The sequence below is a fragment of the Aethalodelphis obliquidens genome, unplaced genomic scaffold (assembly GCF_003676395.1).
Source record: "Aethalodelphis obliquidens isolate GAN/ISIS:26980383/991018 unplaced genomic scaffold, ASM367639v1 scaffold29, whole genome shotgun sequence".
Taxonomy (NCBI): Eukaryota; Metazoa; Chordata; class Mammalia; order Artiodactyla; family Delphinidae; genus Aethalodelphis; species Aethalodelphis obliquidens.
In genome coordinates this window covers 11934970-11958083 of record NW_020837973.1, presented here as the reverse complement: position 1 = coordinate 11958083, position 23114 = coordinate 11934970, and the positions used below count along the sequence as shown (strand labels likewise).

The 23114-nt window shown below is 45.3% G+C and overlaps 1 protein-coding gene across 4 annotated transcripts in view; it reads right to left on the bottom strand.

Annotated features, from left to right (window-relative positions):
- The window catches only part of TRIO (trio Rho guanine nucleotide exchange factor), a 363915-nt gene that overhangs the window by 190484 nt on the left and 150317 nt on the right, over nucleotides 1-23114 (bottom strand). For all 4 annotated transcript variants that reach the window (XM_027125334.1, XM_027125333.1, XM_027125336.1 and 1 more), the window contains exons 5-8: nucleotides 22520-23032; nucleotides 20528-20650; nucleotides 16151-16342; nucleotides 3836-3967 (exon numbers count right to left, since the gene is read on the bottom strand). In XM_027125334.1, the coding sequence (XP_026981135.1) occupies nucleotides 3836-3967; nucleotides 16151-16342; nucleotides 20528-20650; nucleotides 22520-23032 (960 nt within the window). The remainder of the gene's footprint in view (nucleotides 1-3835; nucleotides 3968-16150; nucleotides 16343-20527; nucleotides 20651-22519; nucleotides 23033-23114) is intronic.

The following is a 23114-nucleotide window of genomic DNA, read 5'->3' as shown; positions in this document are numbered from 1 at the left end:
GGGATGGATGGATGGATAAATGGGTGGGTGGGTGGATGGATGGATGGGTGGGTGGGTGGGTGGATGGGTGGGTGGATGGATGGGTGGGTGAGTGGGTGGATGGATGGATGGATGGGTGGGTGGATGGATGGATGGGTGGATGCATGGATGGGTGGATGCATGGATGGGTGGATGCATGGATGGGTGGGCGGGTGGGTGGGTGGATGGATGGGTATCTACATTCACATGCTTCCTGACTCTGCTCAGATGGCCTAGAAGCACTGACACCCCACAAGCAGGTGAGCACTCCTGAGCAGCCAGACTTTGTTTCTAAACACCATGCAACACTACAAGGAACCAGAACCTCTTGACGAGATGCCTGATCTCAGGGATGAGGCAGGAAAAGAACCAGATGAGCCTGGGAACATCCTGTTATGCTAGGTAGTAACGCTCAAATAACCACAAGGGCAGATCAGAAAAACACAGAAACATGAGGCCTAAGTTGTCCCACTGTCCAAACACGGACAACTTAGGCGTCTAAACAGAGTACTGGATTTTAACCCATGGAATATAATAAGATTTCATAGATTCATACTGAAATAATAAATAAATTAAAAAATGGGGAAGAAAGGAAATAAAGTCCTTCCTACAGCAGAAGGTCACCTAACGAATACAGAAGAAACGATGGAAATAGGTCCCCAGCGTCTGACGGCATCACAGTGGCGCTGTCGTGGGCAGGAGTCAGCAGGGACGCTAAGGCCGTGAGAAGTCTGAGGAAGCACAGACGTCGTGTTACGTCACTGCCTCTCTCCACAACATGCTCATCCAAGACGCATTTTCACAAGGTGATTTTACTTTGGAGAAACCTTACAGACGCCGCCCACCTCACCAGGTGGTCAAGGTTAACACCGGCAGTCGAGGGAGGGGTCAGCATCCTGTGCCCCTGCTGTGACACTTGGCCCAGTCAGCTCCCCAAGAAAACTGCATGGGTGGGAGGCTGAGGGTCATCCTACAGAAGGAAAGCCCTGAACTCTAAGACTGTCAAAGACACAGGCAGAGAAAGACTGAAGAATGTTCCAGTGTGAAGGCGGCCAGTGAGACGCATCCACGAACGTACCGCATGCTGCTGGGCCGGAGAAGAGAAAGAGACGTAGCCGGGACAGGGGGAAGTACGGATGGCCCGTGGGCAGGATGGTCGTGTTGTGTCACTGTCGATGTGAGGGCTGGAGAGAGGCGGGGGGAGAGGATAGCGCAAACCACTGGGAAATCCGGTCGAGGCGATGCGGGAGCTCCCTGTTCTAACACTTTTCTGCAGCCTGAAACTACCTCCAAATTTAAATAATTTACAAGGAAAAAAAGAATTCTCTTCTACTGAATTTCTCTTCAATTCATTCTCTTCTACTGAAAGTCTTTTCTGTTCATCTAGTCCCAACCACCATCTTCTTGAGTTTACAACTCAGTTGCAAACATGTTCTTAGGCTAAAAATTGCGGTTTAAGCCTGGGAAGCTGTCTACTTGCCATCAAATCATTTTAAATTATTAGTATCAATTTAAAATCTAATGAAACCACACCAGAGGTAAACTTAAGTTCCCATGTTAAGATGCCCCATTTTTATAGAATGCAGTGGGAACGGTGAGAGAATTCTGTTCTTTGCTCAAAGTGCCAAGGGGCAGCGGGCAGGCTGACCGGCCACCAGGCCAGAGGATGACACTGGGCAGGTCAGGTTGAGTCCGAGGCAAGTCCTGTAGGTGAAGACTGTAGGCCAGTCCTGCCAATCACCTTGTGTGTGAGCTGTTCAATCCCATAGCAATCTGGAACCTACCAATGCAACTGAAAAGCTGCTCCCAAGAAAATCATTAATAAGATGGGTGAAGGCCTAGTTATACCAGGGATAACAGGGTCATTCATCCACTTTCTATATTACAGGTCAAAATTAGACGATGCATGGAGATGGTACACTAGGTACACTTAATGCTCTTTGGAACTCACACATTCCTCATGAATCAGTATGATTAAAAAAATACAGATCTGTTCAACCTTCACTTTTCCTATTAAAAAAGTTATCACTTATTTATACAGTTTCTAATAAACTAGATAACCAAATTAGCTTATAAACACCTGATGCAAAATTAAGAAACATAATACAGAGTTGACTATTTTTTAACTGCATGACAACATAAAATAGTGTTAAAGAGGGATCATGTTAAGTAAAGAGGTGTCCAGAGAAACAAACACGCAGATATCAACTTTCACGGGCAGGAAGGAGACTGGACCACACTGTGAAGCAAATATTGTAGGGCAACACACATTCATTTAATTCACCCGCGGACATGGTGGGGTCAGGAGACCTGGGCCCAAGGACACGAGAATGACAGCTGTTTGGTGAAGCAGGATGTGTCAGACTGAAAATCAAATGGCCGAACAACTTTGACAGGTGTGGATGTGGCTCAAATCAAGGAAGATCTGGATGTAAATATAGTCATACCTTGGTAACAAGGGGGAACGGTTCTAGGACCCCCCAGAGATACCCAAATCAGTGGATGCTCAAGTCTCTTTTCTACAACCGCGTAGAACAGGTGACCCCGCACATCCAGAACACAGATCTGCAGCTAAAGAGGGCTGACTGTACTTCCTAAACATCTACTCCATGCTCAGCCCTCTGCCAGGTGGTTTGAAACATTTTCTTACTGGAGTCTCACAGTAATCTTTCCCATGAGCACATAGTATTACAGATGCTCACTATAGATGCTGAAAGCAAGCATGCACAGAACTCCTACCCACTCCCCACTCACCTCCAGGAACTTGACCAGTATCATAAAGGCAGACTGGTCGGCAGGGCCAGATGACCACGACGTGGACAAGAGTGACCTGCCCGGACCTACGTGTATTTGTCGTTGTCACTGCATCTAGCACAGTGGTGGCTGAGAACACACAGGCAGCCTGCCTGGGTTCAGTCCCCGCTCCACCTCCTACAAGCTGTTAACCAGGCACAGGTCACCTGACCTCTGCACCGCGCTTTCCTCATTTGTAACAGCGGGTTAGTACGAGTCCCTGCCCCAGAGCTGCAGGCATTAAACAGGTGATTACATAACGTCCTTACAACAAAGCCTGGCACAGAAGGTGGCAGAAAATAAAGCAGGGATATGTTAAATAATTAATTTAAACTAAGAAAGAAAAACACTCCATTTAGATTCCTAGAACAGCAAGTGGCTTTACACACTTGAAAAAACTGTGTATGATTTTTTTTTTTTTTTTTTGCGGTACACGGGCCTCTCACTGTTGTGGCTTCTCCCGTCATGGAGCACAGGCTCAGCGGCCATGGCTCACGGGCCCAGCCGCTCCGCGGCATGTGGGATCTTCCCGGACCGGGGCACGAACCCGTGTCCCCTGCATCGGCAGGCGGACTCTCAACCACTGCGCCACCAGGGAAGCCCCTGTGTATGCTTCCTTGAAATCCAGAACATGAGGTACATCAGGTTTCCCTCTTTTCTAGAAAGTTTCATTCAGGAATAGTAGATGAGTTTGACTATACTGAATAGCACACAAAATACTATTTCCTAAATACATGTAGTCAAGAAGATTACAATTTCATTTATTTTAGCAGATGACACTCTAAGCACTCTAAAGAAAATCCACAAACGTCACCGGGCCATGAAGAGTTTGCTCTCTGCTCCGTCCTGTTTTACTCACTAGCCCTCACCCCCAACTCCAGTTCAAAAGTTACAATGAAACTTCAGTTCAACTCGAAACTTGTAAGTTTCTTCTAGACTAGCCAAAAATTTGATTTTTTCAACTTTCAGTGCTATGACACAGAAATAGTGTTGCTTTACAGCTGAAGTAGATCTGACCACTCACCTCAGAGTAAGCAAGGGTGATGTGCTCATATATTCCCTGGTGATGATGGATGGCATCCTCCAGGTCCTGCAGCTCGGAGGGAAGGTCCACCTCACCACAGGCTTTGCACCACGAGTCCACGTTGCTCATATACTGGGATGGTATTAAAAAACAAAAGGATCATGTCTACCAATAGCAAATGATATTGAGAAGTAGCTACTTTTTAACGTGGTTTTGAAATAAGCGTGGTTGAGAGAGTGTCTAAGAACAGAGCACGGTTGGGCCTCCATCTCAAATGGCACTGACATGAGTTCTCAAACCAGATTCCTAGACTCTGTGCCCCCCCCTCCCCCAGCTTAGGTTCTGGCGGAACTGGGGCTGGGCCCAGGAAGCTGCATTTGAAATCACAGCCTCGGGTGGCTCTGCGGTCACCCCTGGGAGCATCTCTGCCCTGCATTAGCGGTTTGGGGCATCCTGGTTCGTTCTCCTGTTGCGCATTTGAATCCGTATTTCCAACTGCTTTGCGCTGCTAGCCATGGAAAGCAGAAATGCCTCGTCCACTTCCTCCCCTCAGCCTCTTGCTACTCCTGGAGCTGTAGTCCAGCCCTCCTGCTTTCCTCTTACATTAAAACGGCAACGGAAGATTCCTGAAATCATCTACCTATCATTAGGAAGAGCAGGGCGTCCATTTGTCTATCTTTCCAAAAGCAAATACACACAGGAATCGAGGGAGACCAAGCGAACGGGGCCGAAACTCCTCAGCTGCGCCCACCGAACGGAAGGGAGGCTGCGGAATCACTGGGCTCTTCCCACTCGGCACGTAAACGAGGAGAGTGTGGGCTGCAGGCTGCCGTCCTGGGTCGCTGCTGCTACCTACCCTGTCTTCTTCTCTGCCACCAGCACATCCCAGGACTCATCAACAGCTGAGAAATCACTGTCAGATTTCCTAGGGGGATCCTATCAGCATCCAACGCGGGGAAGCGTCCCAGGCAAGCAGCCGAAGGCCCAATTACAGACGCGACTTCAATTAAGCCAAACAGACATCGACATATTTCCCCGGGTTTCACTTCCTTTACTCTCGTTCCTCGCCGTCTTTCTACTTATCAAGGAATGCAGAGGGTGACTATTTAAAACAGGGTAACTGACCTGCCAGGTAAGAAACATGCTATAATTCTCTTAAAATATATGTGAGAATAACCTCCCAGGTACTTATGACATTTTTAGGAACTTAAAATAGACAAGTCACCTGAATAATAATTGTTTATAAAAATCCCTTTATTATTAATGTATTGGCTCAAAAAAACACCTGTATGCAAATCCTAGGGCTCGAAACTAATTCCCAGGGCATTAACTGTCCTCTGATAGCACGTGGCTTCTGATGGCTTCAAACATGACTAAACGGATGCAGGCCCAGGGGAAGGTCCTCAGTACCCTCCTCTACAGCTCCTCCTAACATCACCATGGCAATGGAAGTAGTAATAAAATTCTTTATGCCTCTCCCCCTCTGCATGAATACACTTATGACTACTTAGGCATATTTCTACTAAGTATTTCTTGGATGGCGTGTTCTACAATTAGGTCAAGTTGATGATTATAAGCATTCTTGATCTCTATTTCACTCCATCTTCTTCCATTACTGCATGTGACGCCGACTCTAAAATTACTGTAAACCTTTTTCAAATACGAAATTGACTGAGGTTAACCATCAACGTTCATCAGTCGCCAGGTCAAGTCAGCAATTAACTGCTCCTGCACACTGGCCACTACGAGACACCCAAAACAAAGCAGAGGTGAACATATTCCTAAGGAGAGGATAAAACGCTTCTGATGTAACAAGGTGAAAACAAGTTTTGGTTACACGACACTTCACAATAAGCACAAGTGTCAGACTAATATATTACTGTACCAAGAAGACCGCTAAAATACATTCCACCCCAGTTTTTGAAGCTATCGGTAAAGAGAAACATTTGAGCAGTTTTATGTATGCCTGTAGTTACTTAACTTCCTTATAATTTCTTAAAGTATCCGGAGAAGTATTGACTGTATTTACCTGCAGAAACATAGCCCAGTTCTAAAAACATAGGGCAGAATAGCTTGTAACACAGAAATCTTGTGGAACAAGGACTCTGCACATCTAAATTCACTCGATTAAAATACCCCAATGACAGAAATAAACCTGGCCATGGTTTTTACAGGGACTTTTGCACAAGCACAATTTTTGTCTTTTTTTCCTGCGATGGCAGCCTTAGACTCTAAAGGGCAAGCTCCAGTCCCTGAATGCTTTCTGAAGAGCTCAACACCCGAAAGAGATCAGAGTCAGAGCAGCAATCCCTATCTGGAGAGCCAAGGAAGACGATGTTAACAGGCATTCCACAAAGAAAAAGCATCCCAGAATCAAGTTTGGTGTCAAAGTTCAACAGGTACCTATAGAATAGAACCTCCTAGAGCCTATTAATATAATGTGCCCTGTGAATATGGGAGGGGGAGGGACACTGGTGTGTTTGCTTAGAAACCTCTCTGACCACTTTACTACACACCCCCTACACACACATGCACACACCTCTCTTACCATCCTGACAAATATGTTGTGGGCTTGGAACACCAGGGGGATGTCCAGCACAGAGCCTGACACTTCCTGAAGGACAACAGAAAGTCGCTGCTATACTCTAGCCAGATCACAGCACCAGTGGACTCTCTGATGCTTTAAATGTTCAAATGTGGACCAAAATGTGTCTGGCCAGCCTGGGGGTAGAGGCAGGAGAGTGCAAGGGAATTCAATGCTTCTCTGGATTCAAACCAGGAACCGGCTTCAGAGCTGGGGATTCTGCTGCTCAGCAGAATGGTCACTTCAGTGCTGCTGAGTAGAAGATGACCGGTTTGCAAAAGTGAGGCAGGCAGACAAGGGAAGAGTGATTCATACAAAAGCTTTAAAAGGAGAGCCTGAATAATTAATTAGCAAACTTATTGTCAGAAGCATTTATTGCACTGCTCTCCATCTGCTGAGAGCAGGGGCTTCCAATGTGCTGGGATCACCCAACCCAGTGAATTTCACGCCCGCCAGGAGCTCCTGATGGAGCATCAGCTGAGCACAGGTGGTTATACTGATTCAGGAGACAAAGGGACAGAAACTTCCTAGAAGGTAAATGTTTAAAATACTTATTTAGGGGGGGTTTCTCCTCTTCGGAAAAATTAAGACTGGTTGAATTTTATACATATAATACATATATGAATTCAAACTTCAGAGTTTCCTTTCTTATTTCTAATTTCCTCATTTTCTGCTTTCGTTTCTAGGAGGTATTACCCTACTTTTTCTTTTTCTTTCATCATTTCTACTCCCTGAGTATTAATAAACACACTCACTCTCCTGGTTCCTTTAAGGGAGATGGGCTCCCTTCTCGGCCCAGCAAAGTCACAGGAGGGATCATGCATTTTCTACTTGTGAATCCAGGTCTGATGGCTCCAACCGAGTAACCTGGAGAAGACAGGTTCAATCTGAACCAAAATATGCCAGTGATCACTCTAAGTACCTTCCACCTGTTTTCATTAGTATCTTTTTCTTTCATATATACAGATATATATTCTAATCCCTTTCTATTACATGAGAATCTTGTTTTTGTTTTACTACAAGCCAAGAATTAGACTTATGCTTTTAATAAAGTGAAATGACATTAAAATGGGAACAATTACATGTGTATCATTTGCCTTAAAAAACTCAAAAGGGAATACTGATGCAGTATTTGTAATATCTTCCTCTAAATTTCAACCCAGACATACGATAAAATTATCCAGATGATAACCATGATACATTCAAAGTAAATGTTACTTCTAAAATTTTTTATTGAACATGAAATTTTATAAGAAAATAAATCTAAGTGCTTTGTTTGTGAAACAGTGTGCTGTCATGTCAGGAGCAAAAGACTCTCCTAGACCTTGAAGAAAGTCCCAGCTTGGGTAAATTACTCCCCAAACAGAATATAAGGACATTAACACCATCAGTCCCATGTCCTTCACTGGGCTGATTTAAGGATGAAATGAGATTTTGTATTTAAAGGGCTTTGTAATGGAGGTTCCTTAAAAAGCTACAAATAGAACTACCATATGACCCAGCAATCCCACTACTGGGCATATACCCTGAGAAAACCATAATTCAAAAAGAGTCATGTACCAAAATGTTCATTGCAGCTCTATTTACAATAGCCCAGAGATGGAAACAACCTAAGTGTCCATCATCGGATGAATGGATAAAGAAGATGTGGCACATATATACAATGGAATATTACTCAGCCATAAAAAGAGACGAAATTGAGCTATTTGTAATGAGGTGGATAGACCTAGAGTCTGTCATACAGAGTGAAGTAAGTCAGAAAGAGAGAGACAAATACCGTATGCTAACACATATATATGGAATTTAAGAAAAAAAAAATGTCATGAAAAACGTAGGGGTGAAACAGGAATAAAGACACAGACTTACTAGAGAATGGACTTGAGGCTATGGGGAGGGGGAAGGGTAAACGGTGACAAAGCGATAAAGAGGCATGGACATTAAAAAAAAAAAAAGGGCTTTGTAAATTTCAAAGAGCTATACAAGCCCTGGTTACTTTGTTTTTGGCTATGATCTGATTATAGAGGCCTTTACAGTCATGGATAAAACGAGGTGATCAGATTTATGGTTCACTCTGAAGGTAAACCATTAGCAACACTAACAGAATTTCTGCAGTGATGGAAACGCCCATCTGTGCTGCTGAGGCCACCAGCCACCAGCCACAAGCTGCTACTGAGCATCTCAAATGTGGATACTGTGACTAACGAGGTGAAATTTAATTCTTTTTTTAATAAATTTATTTATTTATGTATTTATTTTTGGCTGTGTTGGGTCTTCGTTGTGGTGTGTGGGCTTCTCATTGCGGTGGCTTCTCTTTGTGACAGACCACGGGCTCTAGGCGCGTGGGCTTCAGTAGTTGTGGAACGTGGGCTCAGCAGTTGTGGCTCACAGGCTCAGTAGTTGCGGCGCACAGGTTTAGTTGCTCCGCGGCATGTGGGATCTTCCTGGACCGGGGCTTGAACCCGTGTCCCCTGCATTGGCAGGCGGATTCTTAAACACTGCACCACCAAGGAAGTCCCTAATTCCATTTTTAAATTATTTTATTAATAAATTTATTTAACATTAAGTAATTTCAATAGCCGCATGTGGTGACTGGCTAACATACTGGACAGTGCAGCTCTAATAATTATTTTAAATAGTGAAAATTGGAGATTTTCAGGTGCAGTAAAATCAAATCACTTTAATTCTTTGATTTATAAAAAGGTAATTCTAACGAGTTTGCTATGAAGCTTCTTAATATAAAGGGATGTAACACATGACCAAACAAAGTGGAGGCTGGAGCCATAGACACTGCCTACTGGTGAAATCAGTAACCTTGTGGTCGTGTCTCCATTTCTGCAAGCTGACATTCTGATCCTGTGCACACCCTCACTGTGGACGAGGTTGGGAGAGAATGAATGGCCAAGACATCTCTGGAAGCGTAGTCTATGAAACGTCATTCTCATCTAGTTCTAGCCCCAAGATTTATGTTTATAAAACCACAAACGAACACGAGTAAGAGGTGAAGAGATTATAACTGCTGAAATTGCTGTCCTCTCACTCAAAGCAAATATCTGGAAAGGAAGAAAAAGGAGAAAACATCTCCAAAGGATAAAGAAATTGTAAGGGAATGACTGGATTCTAAAAGGACTGAGCTAATACAAGACTGGGTTTCAGTCTTTATAAGGGCCCTGAACCAAGATGGAGGAGTAGAAGGACGTACTCTCGCTTCCTCTTGTGAGAACACCAGAATCACAACTAGCTGCTGGACAATCATCAACAGGAAGACACTGGAACTCATCAAAAAAGATACCCAACATCCAAAGACAAAGGAGAACCCACAATGAGATGGTAGGAGGGGCACAATCACAGTAAAAATCAAATCTCATAACTGCTGCATGGGTGACTCACAGACTGGAGAACACTTATACCACAGAAGTCCACCCACTTGACTGAAGGTTCTGAGCCCACGTCAGGCTTCCCAACCTGGGGGTCCGGCAACGGGAAGAGGAATTCCTGGAGAATCAGACTTTGAAGGCTAGTGGGATTTGATTGCAGGACTTCGACAGGACTGGGGGAAACAGAGACTCCACTCTTGGAGGGCACAAACAAAGTAGTGTGCGCATCGGGACCCAGGGGAAGAAGCAGTGACCCCAGGGGAGACTGAACCAGACCTACCTGCTAGTGTTGGAGGGTCTCCTACAGGGGCAGGGGGAGGCTGTAGCCAAGGACACTGGCAGGGACAAGGACACTGGCAGCAGAAGTTCTGGGAAGTACTGCTTGGCGTGAGCCCTCCCAGAGTCTGCCATTAGCCCCACCAAAGAGCCCAGGTAGGCTCCACTGTTGGGTTGCCTCAGGCCAAACAACCAACAGGGAGGGAACCCAGGCCCACCCATCAGCAGTCAAGCAGATTAAAGTTTTACTGAGCTCTGCCCACCAGGGCAACAGCCAGCTCTACCCACCACCAGTCCCTCCCATCAGGAAACTTGCACAGGCCTCTTAGATAGCCTCATCCAGCAGAAGGCAGACAGAAGAAGCAAGAACTACAATCCTGCAGCCTGTGGAATGAAAACCACATTCACAGAAAGACAGACAAGATGAAAAGGCAGAGGGCTATGTACCAGATGAAGGAACAAGATAAAACCCCAGAAAAACAACTAAATGAAGTGGAGATACACAACCTTCCAGAAGAAGAATTCAGAATAATGATAGTGAAGATGATCTAGGACCTCGGAAAAAGAATGGAGGCAAAGATCGAGAAGATGCAAGAAATGTTTAACAAAGACCTAGAAGAATTAAAGAACAAACAGGGCTTCCCTGGTGGCGCAGTGGTTGAGAGTCCGCCTGCTGATGCAGGGGACATGGGTTCGTGCCCCGGTCCGGGAAGATCCCATATGCTGTGGAGTGGCTAGGCCCGTAAGCCATGGCTGCTGAGCCTGCACGTCCAGAGCCTGTGCTCCGCAAAGGGGGAGGCCACAACAGAGAGAGGCCCGTGTACTTCAAAAACAAAAAAGAAAAGAAAAGAAAGAAAATCCTCCAACAAACAAAAGTCCAGAACCAGATGGCTTCACAGGTGAATTCTATCAAACATTTAGAAAAGAGCTAACACCCATCCTTCTCAAACTCTTCCAAAAAATTGCAGAGGAAGGAACACACCCAAACTCATTCTAAGAGGCCACCATCACCCCGATACCAAAACCAGACAAGGATACTACAAAAAAAGAAAATTACAGACCAATATCACTGATGAATATAGATGCAAAAATCCTCAACAAAATACTAGCAAACCAAATCCAACAATACATTAAAAGGATCATACACCATGATCAAGTGGGATTTATCCCAGGGATGCAAGGATTCTTCAATATACGAAAATCAATCAATGTGATACACCATATTAACATATTGAAGAATAAAGACCATATGATCATCTCAGTAGATGCAGAAAAAGCTTTTGACAAAATTCAACATCCATTTAGGATAAAAACTCTCCAGAAAGTGGGCACAGAGGGAACCTACCTCAACATAATAAAGGCCATATATGACAAACCCACAGCAAACATCATTCTCAATGGTGAAAAACTGCAAGCATTTCCTCTAAGATCAGGAACAAGGCAAGGATGTCCACTCTCACCACTATTATTCAACATAGTTTTGGAAGTCCTAGCTACGGCAATCAGAGAAGAAGAAGAAATAAAAGGAATCCAAATTGGAAAAGAAGAAGTAAAACTGTCACTGTTTGCAGATGACATGATACTATACATAGAGAATCCTGAAGATGCCACCAGAAAAATACTAGAGCTAATCAATGAATCTGGTAAAGCTGCAGGATACAAAATTAATGCACAGAAATCTCTTGCATGCCTATACAGTAATGATGAAAAATCTGAAAGAGAAATTAAGGACACTCCCATTTGCCATTGCAACAAAAAGAATAAAATACCTAGGAATAAACCTACCTAGGGAGACAAAAGACCTGTGTGCAGAAAACTGTAAGACACTGATGAAGGAAATTAAAGATGATACCAACAGATGGAGAGATATACCATGTTCTTGGACCGGAAGAATCAATATTGTGAAAATGACTCTACTACCCAGAGCAATCTACAGATTCAATGCAATCTCTATCAAATTACCAATGGTATTTTTTACGGAACTAGAACAAAAAATCTTATAATTTGTATGGAGACAAAAAAGACCCAGCATAGCCAAAGCAGTCTTGAGGGAAACAAAACAGAGCTGGAGGAATCAGACTCCCTGAGTTCAGACTGTACTACAAAGGTATAGTAATCAAGACAATACGGTACTGGCACAAAAACAGAAACACAGATCAATGGAACAAGATAGAAAGCCCAGAGATAAACCCACTCACCTATGGTCAACTTATCTATGACAAAGGAGGCAAAGATATACAATGGAGAAAAGACAGTCTCTTCAATAAGTGGTGCTGGGAAAACTGGACAGCTACATGTAAAAGAATGAAATTATAACACTCCCTAACACCATACACAAAAATAAACTCAAAATGGATTAGAGATCTAAATTTAAGTCCAGACACTATAAGACCCTTAGAGCAAAACATAGGCAGAACACTCTTTGACATAAATCACAGCAAGATCTTTTTTGATCCACCTCCTAGAGTAATGGAAATAAAACCAAAAATAAACAAATGGGACCTAATGAAACTTCAAGGCTTTTGCACAGCAAAGGAAACCACAAACAAGACGAAAAGACAACCCTCAGAATGGGAGAAAATCTTTGCAAATGAATCAACTGACAAAGGATTAATCTCCAAAATTTACAAACAGCTCACGCAGCTCAATATTAAAAAAAAACAAACAACCCAATCCAAAAATGGGCAGAAGACCTAAACAGCCATTTCTGCAAAGAAGACATACAGATGGCCAAGAAGCACATGAAAAGCTGCTCAACATCACCAATTATTAGAGAAATGCAAATCAAAACTACAATGAGGTATCACCTCACACAGTTAGAATGGGCATCATTAGAAAATCTACAAACAACAAATGCTGGAGAGGGTGTAGAGAAAAGGGAAACTTCCAAAACTGCTGGTGAGAATGTAAATTGATACAGCCACTATGGAGAACTGTATGGAGGTTCCTTAAAAAACTAAAAATAGAATTACCATATGACCCAGCAATCCCACTGCTGGGCATATACCCAGAGAAAACCGTAATTCAAAAAGACACATGCACCCCAATGTTCATTGCAGCACTATTTACAATAGCCAGGTCATGGAAGCAACCTAAATGCCCATTGACAGACGAATGGATAAAGAAGATGTGGTACATATATACTATGGAATATTACTCAGCCATAAAAAGAACGAAATTGGATCATTTGTTGAGATGTGGATGGATCTAGAGACTGTCCTACAGAGTGAAGGAAGTCAGAAAGAGAAAAACAAATGTTGTATATTAACGCATATATGTGGAATCTAGAAAAATGGTACAGATGAACCGGTTTGCAGGGCAGAAACTGAGACAAAGGTGTAGAGAACAAACGTATGGACACCAAGGGGGGAAAGTGGCGGGGGGTGGGGGTGCGATCAATTGGGCGATTGGGATTGACATGTATACGCTGATGTGTATAAAACTGATGACTAATAAGAACCTGCTGTATAAAAAAAAAGTAAAATAAAATTAAAAAATTAAAAAAACCCACAAACGAACACCAACAGAAGAACACCCACAGAGACAGAGGAGCAGGCTGGGCGCGCAGCACACACCCCTCCAAAGCCGAGCTGTCCTCCTTCCGGGAAGGCTGCTTCCTTCAGTGACACCGTTTACCACAGGGTCACAGAGTTGAGCCCTCTGTCACCCTAATCACATTTAAATTCTTAATGAGAACTGGATGAGGGTCAAAGGGGTGGCTGTGATGGAAACCTTATTTATGATGTCCAGGTTCTGGTCCTTTCCCTACCGAGTTTATGAGAACAGCTGAAGCATAACTAGAAGACGGAGCATTTAAAAAGAGGGAACAAAGTTAACCTATTCGGAGATCCCTCTCCTGGGAAGAGGAAAACTACTTAGGAGGTGTGATCTTCTTCGGCGCATCTGCATGTCAGTGGTCATGTCTGGCATCTTCTCTGGCCACTGACACGCAGGGACTGCAAGCACTGTTAGACCTCACGCAGGATCCCACGAAATTCTGTTCCAGAGTGTATTCATCTAGCTGCATTTCCTTCAAATCCATAAATGACAGCCATTATTTTATCCAAATAAAAACACCTCAGGCTCTTTCAACTTCACTACATGTCTAAAAATTTTTATAATAAAACACTGGTGGGAAAACACCCCATGGCACCCACATTTCTACATTCTTTTCAGGTAGGTCAGAGCAGCAATTAATCTTCTGGGTTTATTTGCAATTCTGAAAGCTGCCATGGTTAGAGAGATTTTCCCTACGCGTTATTATGCTTCAGACTATCCATTATTCCCCCAAGCAGCCTGTCCCTGTTCAACTTTATTCACATCGTCTTAAAGGACCTTTCTAGGGGCCCACAAGCAACTCACACACCTCCAGGCCCAGGGGGTGGCTGCAGCCCACACTATATGTTACCATTCCAGATGGCACACGAGCGGGGGCCACAAAGCTCTTCTCCCACCCACGATAATGTCCAATGCACAACACACCACGACCTTGACAATGACAGGGACCAGAGGTGGCCACAGAGAAGTGTAGACAGCGCTGCTTTAGGCTGAACGGGGCTCCTGTTACTTTCATTCAAACTGTTTCTGGGTGGGGGGCTTTGTTTCTCCTTTATCATCAAACCACCGAAATGCATACAGTTAGCAGAAAAACCTGACCACTGAAACCTGCAAGTCCCTACTCACAGCTTTCACATGAGACTCTTAAGATTTTTTCCCCTTTCTATCCCACTCTGTTTCCTCAATTGCTTCACACTTTAAAGGTTTCGAGTTGAGATCACTCATAATTAGCACCTGGTGCAACATTCCAGCTGCCTTGCCAAGATGCCAGGCAAGGTGGGGCCTCTACCTTCCCTGTTGCCTTCACTCCTCAACAGAGACTGTTTCTAGATTAAAGGGATACTATTTCCTTCTTAGAAGCGTCAGTGCAGATCCCTATGAACGTAGGCTTCCTCCCATAACTATCCCTGAGGAAGCTCTAGGAGTTTCAATTGAGGCAACCACTTGTGTCTTCCTGGTGGCCCGAAGTTCCTGAGCTTTCTTCCTCTATGTCTTGAAAAGGTGTTTCACCACCCAGGCTTCCAGCACTAGCATCTGAGTCACAGCAATTCACTTTCCTTTTGCTGTTTTCCAGGCGTGTTCACTGAAGCAGGTTCGCCTGTTTGTGGGCATGTGGGGAGCGTTAAGGGCGTACATCACATGTTACCTCTGAAATAAGGTACTGTGACCAGCACATCAGCAGATGAAGCTGATGCGAAGCTGAATCCACACAAGTGACTTAGTAACTGTGAGGGACACTGGAAACCACATCCCAAAGCCACTTTCCCACCGCAGCCCTGGCTGGCAGAGCCTTGCCCCTGCCGGGGAGGCTGAGAACCCAGAACTGCCCTTCCCCGCCCCCCTGAAGCCAGGGTGTGGGCAGGCACCCCTCTCCTGGCCAAGGGGACTGTAGGGAAGCGGGCTGGGCTGGAGGGACCTTTTGAAAACACTGTCGCCCCGAGAAAGTGAGAGGACACGACACCGCTATCCTGCACGCATGGGACACCACAGTAGAGGGGCCGGCGCTGGAAGCTGCGGCACACACCCGGCACCCCAAGGGGATGGCCAGGCCCAGCCAGGAGCCTACCCAGCCCTGATACCACTGTGCGGCTGGAACTCCCTATACTTTGCAATTCCCTGTGTTGTGAGACAAGAACTCAACAGCCCCTGATGTCTAAACCTGAGAGTCAGGCTTTCTGTTACTTGCTGCCAAAGCACCCTAAGTGGAATCCTCAAGTGATGATGAGGAGGGACAGGAGGGGATAAAGGACAGCAGTTGCCACTTGCGAGTCCCTACAGCGTACCAGGCCCTGTGCAGCAGCTAATATGAGTGACCGCGTTACACCATGCAACGGCCGCTCAAGTTCGTACTTTTCTCTCCACTTTACGAATGAGGAAAGTAAGGGACAAGGAGGTGGAACGGCGTGCCTGAGGTTGCACAGCGGGCTGGGCGCAGCCGTGGACTTCAGGGCCCCAGCGTCCTCCTGGGCTCTGCCGTGTGAACACAGGGCTCCGGGCCGGGGGCGGGGGGTCCCAGGCACTGACCTTCTCTGCCTTCTGGTGGAAGACGGACGACATGTCCAGCAGAGTGCTGCGCTCGTCCAGGGCGGCCGCGAACGCCTTCCACTCCTGCTCCAGCTGGCTGGCGATCTGCTTGATCTGCTGGGAGGCGTAGTGGCCCGACTCCACCAGGCGGCTGGCCACCGACATGATGCGGTTTATGTTCACGTACACGTTCTGCGAAGGGGGCAGAAAGCGGAGCTGTTCAGGGGAAGGCGCACGGGCTGTCTTTCCAAGAAATGCGGAGAGCGCTCGCTGAAAAGTTACATTTTAACAGCAGACTCAGCTGGGGGGTAATAGGACATGTGTTTTGCTATTTGGATTTCCATAAACCATAGGTACTGGTCTCAGTTTCTATTTTTAAAACTGCAAAATTACAGGGCTTCCCTGGTGGCGCAGTGGTTGAGAGTCCGCCTGCCGATGCAGGGGATACGGGTTCGTGCCCCGGTCCGGGAAGATCCCACCGAAATGCATAGTTAGCGGCTCTATGCCGCGGAGCATCTGGGCCCGTGAGCCATGGCCGCTGAGGCTGCGCGTCCGGAGCCTGTGCTCCACAACAGGAGAGGCCACGGCAGTGAGAGGCCCGCGTACCGAAAAAAAAAAAAAAAACCTGCAAAATTACAGATCAACTAGCTGGGAGGGATACTGTTAGGCACAAAGCAGTCATACACACAAGTGGGTGCACACAAATGCACTATGACTCGCTTCTTGGCCTCAAATCCTGAAAAGGGTCCAGGTGGCAAGCAGTTACCCAGAACTGCAGGAACCCACTGCTGCAGTTTGTAACTAGAAGCCAGAAACGACAAACTATGTACTTAGCAACCAGAGGCTATTTTGTGTGAAAACAAGCTCTCCTTTCTACATAAGCCCAAGTCATCTTTCTGGCGCCAACAGAAAATCTGTAAATGGATTCACATTCACCAAGGAATATGAACTGGGGTGCGAACAGAACAGCACTGTGTTCAAACTTTAAATCACACTTTTCTACTGTGTTGCAATCTCTGTCTTCAAGTCCACTAGCTTGCCACAAAATAAGGGTGCAAGGTTTTTAAAAAACAAAAAAGCGTTTTTCTTGCAAAAGGAGTTCTCACTGTGGTATTTCCCCTCCCACCTTCAATCTTCTTTAAGCGTCACATTGCAGCAAAGGCAGAGTGAGGAATGCACACCTTCAACAAATCCCAGGCTGCTGCTCTCCATGTATGTATTACTTATTATTTTTCGTGACGCATCACAACACTGCACCTTGCAATGGGTCTCCCCAAACCGTAGACTCACCTCTGGCTCCTACGATTCTTGCCCCTAAATCAAATCTAATTATCCAACCTACCCAAACTCCTCTATAGTCTTCCTCCTTTCTGCCATAGTCCTCCAGGCCAGTCTCCCACTGGCTCACACCTGGACCCCTACATGAGCCTTGTCACTGTCACCTAGTCTCCAGCCCACCAAGTAAGCGTCCTAGAGAATGCACTTGTCGTTCTGTCTCTGTACCTTCATTTACTCATTCCTTTCCTCCACTTCTGACCTAAACCTAAACTAGGTGGAGTCGCCTTTATCTGGGTTTAGAAAGCCAGCCGCCAGCCTCGGAGGTACTTCTCTGGGCTGCAGGCTCCAATCAGCTACCACACATCCAGGTGTCTGCAGCGGCAGGGAGGGGGTACTTTGTGAGGCTGTGACATCCAGTCAAGGCCACAATCCCTGGGGAACTGGCCTCACTGCCTCATGCGGCATTAACGCTCTAACTAGCATCCTCTAGGTCAAGAGCAGTGTCTGCCCTTCTCATATGCATTCTCCCTCTCTGGTGACAGGTGGCCACATTCACTAAGTTCTGCTTTCTCTGTATGCTCAAAGAGGAAAATCTCCCCAAAAGGTCTGTCGGGAAGAGCATCGGCAGATGCCCTCTGTCAGCATCCGGAGAAGAGCTGTCCATTTGGATGGCTCCATTGTGGGTCCCCCTTGACGCTGTTTCAGGGCCCTGGATTACTTTCATCCCCTCAAACAGACTGTGCTCTGCAAATAGAGTACTGCTCTATGCTTTATGCCTCGTCCATACCTCTGTCACTTACTGCAGGAGGAAGGAACCACGTGGCACACAGCCCAAATGAGTGTGTACACAAGCACAGCAATGTACAAACGTACAACTCCCTACGTTAGAAGTACCTCCACCTAGACTCTCACCATCATAGACTTTAAAAATACCTGTGGGGCTTCCCTGGTGGCACAGTGGTTGAGAGTCTGCCTGCCGATGCAGGGGACACGGGTTCATGCCCCGGTCCAGGAAGATCCCACATGCTGCGGAGCGGCTGGGCCCGTGAGCCATGGCCGCTGGGCCTGCGCGTCCGAAGCCTATGCTCCGCAACGGGAGAGGCCACAGCAGTAAGAGGCCCACGTACCGCAAAAAAAAAACAAAAAAAAAACAAAAAAAAAACCTGTGACAGGAGAATGAGCACGATTGTTGCTGTCCCTTAAAATGCTTTCTTAAAAGATTATCAACTTTGCTTACTGATATCTAGCACTTTGATTTTCTTTGTCAAAAAATGTTGAAAACACTGTAGATAGCACAAGAAAGGGCTGAAGGTTAACAGGCCCCGGTTCTGCATAAATAAATGTCCTAGACAGATACTGAGGACTCAGGGAGGTGTTCGGAACCAGGGGCTGGTAGGCTTTTGGAAAGCGCTCCCAGGAGCTGTCACCACGCAGTGCACAGGGTTACCACATCCTTTTTCAATTAAAATTTTTACTTAGAGAAGTGATAAAAATGTATCATAGAAAAACAGAAAATATACTTAAACCTAAAAAAAGTCACCCATACTTTTAAGAGTTTCTTACTATAATATACTAAAAATACTGACAGTATTTTTAATTAGATGATAACATCACTGATAATAACTACCATTTATCAAGTACTTACTTTGTGTTCAGCACTCTGCTTAGTGTCTTACACATACAGAGTAAGTAAAATAATGTAACACCGTGTTAGGCAGAGATTATCCCCACTTCAGAGATTAGGAAACCGAGGCTCAAAGAGATTAAACAGACTGCCCAAGGTCATGCGGTAAACAAGAGTCAGAATTTAAAACCTCTACATTCCTAACACACCACACCTGTCTTCCACACATGCTTCCTCTTCTGCTGATTCCTAAATGTGTCACAGTAATGCTGGGGGAGGGAGAGGACCCTTTCCGGTCATTTCTAGTTTTTACAAAATGTATTTTAACATTTCTAGTTTTTAAAGTATGTGATATGGTCGGCTGAACGTGCCTTTCACCATTACTAGAAGTTTCAGAATATTCTGAAAAATTGATAGGAATTTTTTTAGGAACAAATTCTTCTAAGACGCTTCCCCCAAAGGCCCACATTTGCGTTCTCTTCACCTCTCCCCAGGCTGAATCACTTAACCCCAAAATTCTCTTACCTCAAACTCAAGAACAGTATCAAACTTCTGGGACAGTGTCTATTACAAACATTTTATCGCTGAATCTTATCTTTGAAACTACCTAAAGTGGAGCACTTTGTGGACTGAACTTTAATTAAATGGCATCTTACTGAACTAATTTAAACGAAGACCCCGTCTGCACATCGTTTCAATGCTCTTTAACGCACGTTACAAGGCTAAGAGGGTGAATTCTCATAATTCTGGCTCAAAGTCCACACCAAAACTCTGTCTCTAAGGTGAAAATTTCTAGAATAACTCTCTAGAGAAGTAACCATATACCCTACAGAACTACAGCTCTACTGCAGTTATATTAACTCCAAAAATGTAATAAGACCGTTATTTAAAATTCACTGTTGGGTTTCTTTTGGGGTGTTTGTTTGCACTGTAGTCTCGCAGCTGTCCAATCACAAGAGGCCCAGGGCATCAAAGGGAGCCAGAGGATTCCAGGCACGGCTGGCGTCCAGACCCGACTCCCTGCGTTCACCTTGGGAGGAGCGCTCCCGTTTGACGAGAGCTGAAGGATGCCCTCCAGGTGAACAGCAGGCTGGCTGATTCCTTCAGCGTGAAGGGCAGGCGGCCAGCAAACTGACACTGGGCTGGTCCCGGAGGCTCACTCGGCCTCTGAAAAGCTCTTCTGGGTCCCCGCGGGCTCCCAGGACGTACAGCGCAGGAGCCAGACTCAAAACCGTGCACGTGGCACTGGCCAAGTAATTGGTTCGAGTTTCACTGGTTTGTCTGTTTGCTTGTTTTCGCTTTTGTTACGTAAACACTGCTCCCACAGAGAACTTCCCGCCCCTGGAGGTCAGCTGCTGCCGCTGAGCTGTCAGAAGCCCCTGCATGGGCTCCCCGCAGTGTGCTGGGAATGATCTGTGTAAATAACCTCCCGTTTTATACTTTCACAGGATACCTCTGTTCCCACAGGATCTTACCATGCAGTTCATGGCAAAGTGGTTGTGCTGTGTCTGAAGCTCCATTGCATGAGGATGGCTGGTCCCAATCTCAGTGTAGCTGTTCAGAAACAGGCCCTTGTTGTGCGTGATCCAGTCAAACATCTACCGGAATGAAGAAAGACAACCTGGAATCACTCCAGAAAAAGAAATGACTGACGCGGCTCGGGACCGAACCAAGAAAGAGTGGCGTCTTTCCTCTGACAACCTCTCAGGCGCCAGGGCCCAGAAGATTCTCCACTTCTAACCAGTCAGCAGCTCTGAACTTGCAGGAGCTACAAGAAAATCTTATCTAGTGTGTTCCTTTGACAGATGAGGGACTAAGGAGCAGATAAGTAAAGAGAGGTATTCAAATCCCCCAGGCTAATTAAAACTCTAATCTTCTGACTCTCAACCCAGTCTCTCTTCTATACTGAACTACATAATTAGGCACACTGCTCTGCAAAAGAAAGACCCGTTAGGTGAAGTTACAAACTTACAGGTTTCTGGATGGGCTTTGCTTTGACCACAGATTACTGACAGCAATTCCAATGACTAAAAGGTTATGCTCTTTAGTGCAAGAATAAAAAATTTTAAAAAATCCCTGTGCAAATGCAAACAATAAAATTTACCGTAAAAATAAAAAGAAATGGGGAAAACTTTAACAATGACGTCTCTCTTAAGATTCTATACAGATGCTACCTGGAGAAGGATGTTAATTTCATTGTTCCCAGGAAAACATTTAAGGAAAAAGAAATGATTATCAATTAGCACTGCTTCTGTGATGTGAATGTGACTTCCAGGGACAGTCACCTGTTTGTCTAGTAATTGAAAGGAAGCTTTTCTAGTTATCTTTGACAAGGCACTACAGTTGAACCTTGAACAACACGGGTCTGAACTGCACAGGTCTACTCATATGCAGATATTTTTCAACAAATGAGTACCTATATTTTCATTTTACACATCTTTAAATTAACTAAGTGTGGGGGAGAGTTGTGTTCAACTAGAGATCACAATATATGGAATCAAAAGAACTAGAGTTGGAGGCCTGATTCTACCCAAACTGTTTCAGCTTGCTGTCCTCGGGTGAGTCATTTATCAATTCCTTTGTCTTGGAGGCAGAGAGAGCAGTCTGGATTTTCAACTGCAGGAAGCGTCAGCATCCCTACCCCCATGCTGTTCAAGGGTCAGCTGTACTTTAACCATAAAGAGAGGTTAAAAGCTTACCAAATAATATTACTGGAAAATAGTGGTGGATTGTCACCTTTCAAAAGGTCCTTTTATAGCAAAGATTTTTAATGTTTTCTAACTTTACAAAAAATTTTCCCGTCCATGAAAAAAAATTCAGTGAGCTCAAATTAAGAGGGATCAATTCACTCATGTTCACGGCTTGCAACGTATTCCTCTAAATAAGTGTCCTGCTTTCACGTTGCTGAGACAGACAAGAGCTCACTTTGGCCAGTTGGTCTGACTCGAGCACAATACGGAAACATGAAACCATAAGTAATTATTGCCTCTGTTTCCCAGAAGCTATTATTTTTAATTCATTACTCGCCTTTTATTGTAAAAACATACTCAACAGTAGATCTGAAGGGTGTTTTCTCACTGGCTTTTATGAGTGGAAGAGCAGTTATTAGAAAAATACTCGAACAACTATTGCTTTCAATAATATATCCTACAAAGTTTTCACTCTTTTAATTGAAAATATTCTCGTCTATCTTACAGGCATTCTAAACCAAACTATTAGTAATTAGCAACTCTAAGTTTCTAGAAGAGCTCTGCGTTGCACAGTGAGTAGCAGTGGAAAGCAGACTGAGGGGAGGTCTCTGAACCGACGCTGCCGGTCTCCCACCGATGCCGTGCGAGTGGCTTACCCTTCCCCAGCCCTTTCATTCTGCCCTTCCTCCTGACCAAACCAGCCTCGGCTGCCGAGACCCAAGGATCCAGGAAGCCTCCCTCCGTGGTGCATTTTAGCGTCCCTCCCCCGTCTTTTACCTTCTCAGCATCCTGTTCAAACAGCCTCAGCTGAAAGCACTGGTCCAGCTTTAGCTTCCTCACATGCCACATCTGATGCAGGTGCTGCCGCGTTGAGTGCAGCCTGTCCAGCATGGCGGACACCTTGGGTAAGAGGCTCTGCAGGTCTGCGTTGCCTGACCCCGAGTTCTTTTTGGGAAAGCTGTCACTGCTCTGAATCCTCTGCAGCAGCTTCTGTCCCTCTAAATCCAAGTCCTCTATGGGGGCCTTAATCACCTTCTTCTTCAGCTGGGAATGTTCCTCGATCATATTCCGAGCCCCCTCCAAATCCTGAGGCAACTCCTTCTTAGCTAGGATGTCCTGAAGCTCCTCCAGCCGAGACAGCATGTGGGTGGCATTGCTAATGTAGTCTTCAAAAGCAACTCGGATTTCAATCCATTCTTCATGGTTGTATTCCAGGCAGCCGTCAAATTCGGGCGTTAGCTGAGAAGGGTCAACTACTTTGGTAAGGCCTTCTAAAGAGACCATATTTGTCTTAAGGGGAAAAAAAATCATGTATGAGAAGATGAACCAATCTTATACGGTCTTATCATAATGCAGTTTGCAACGCTTAATC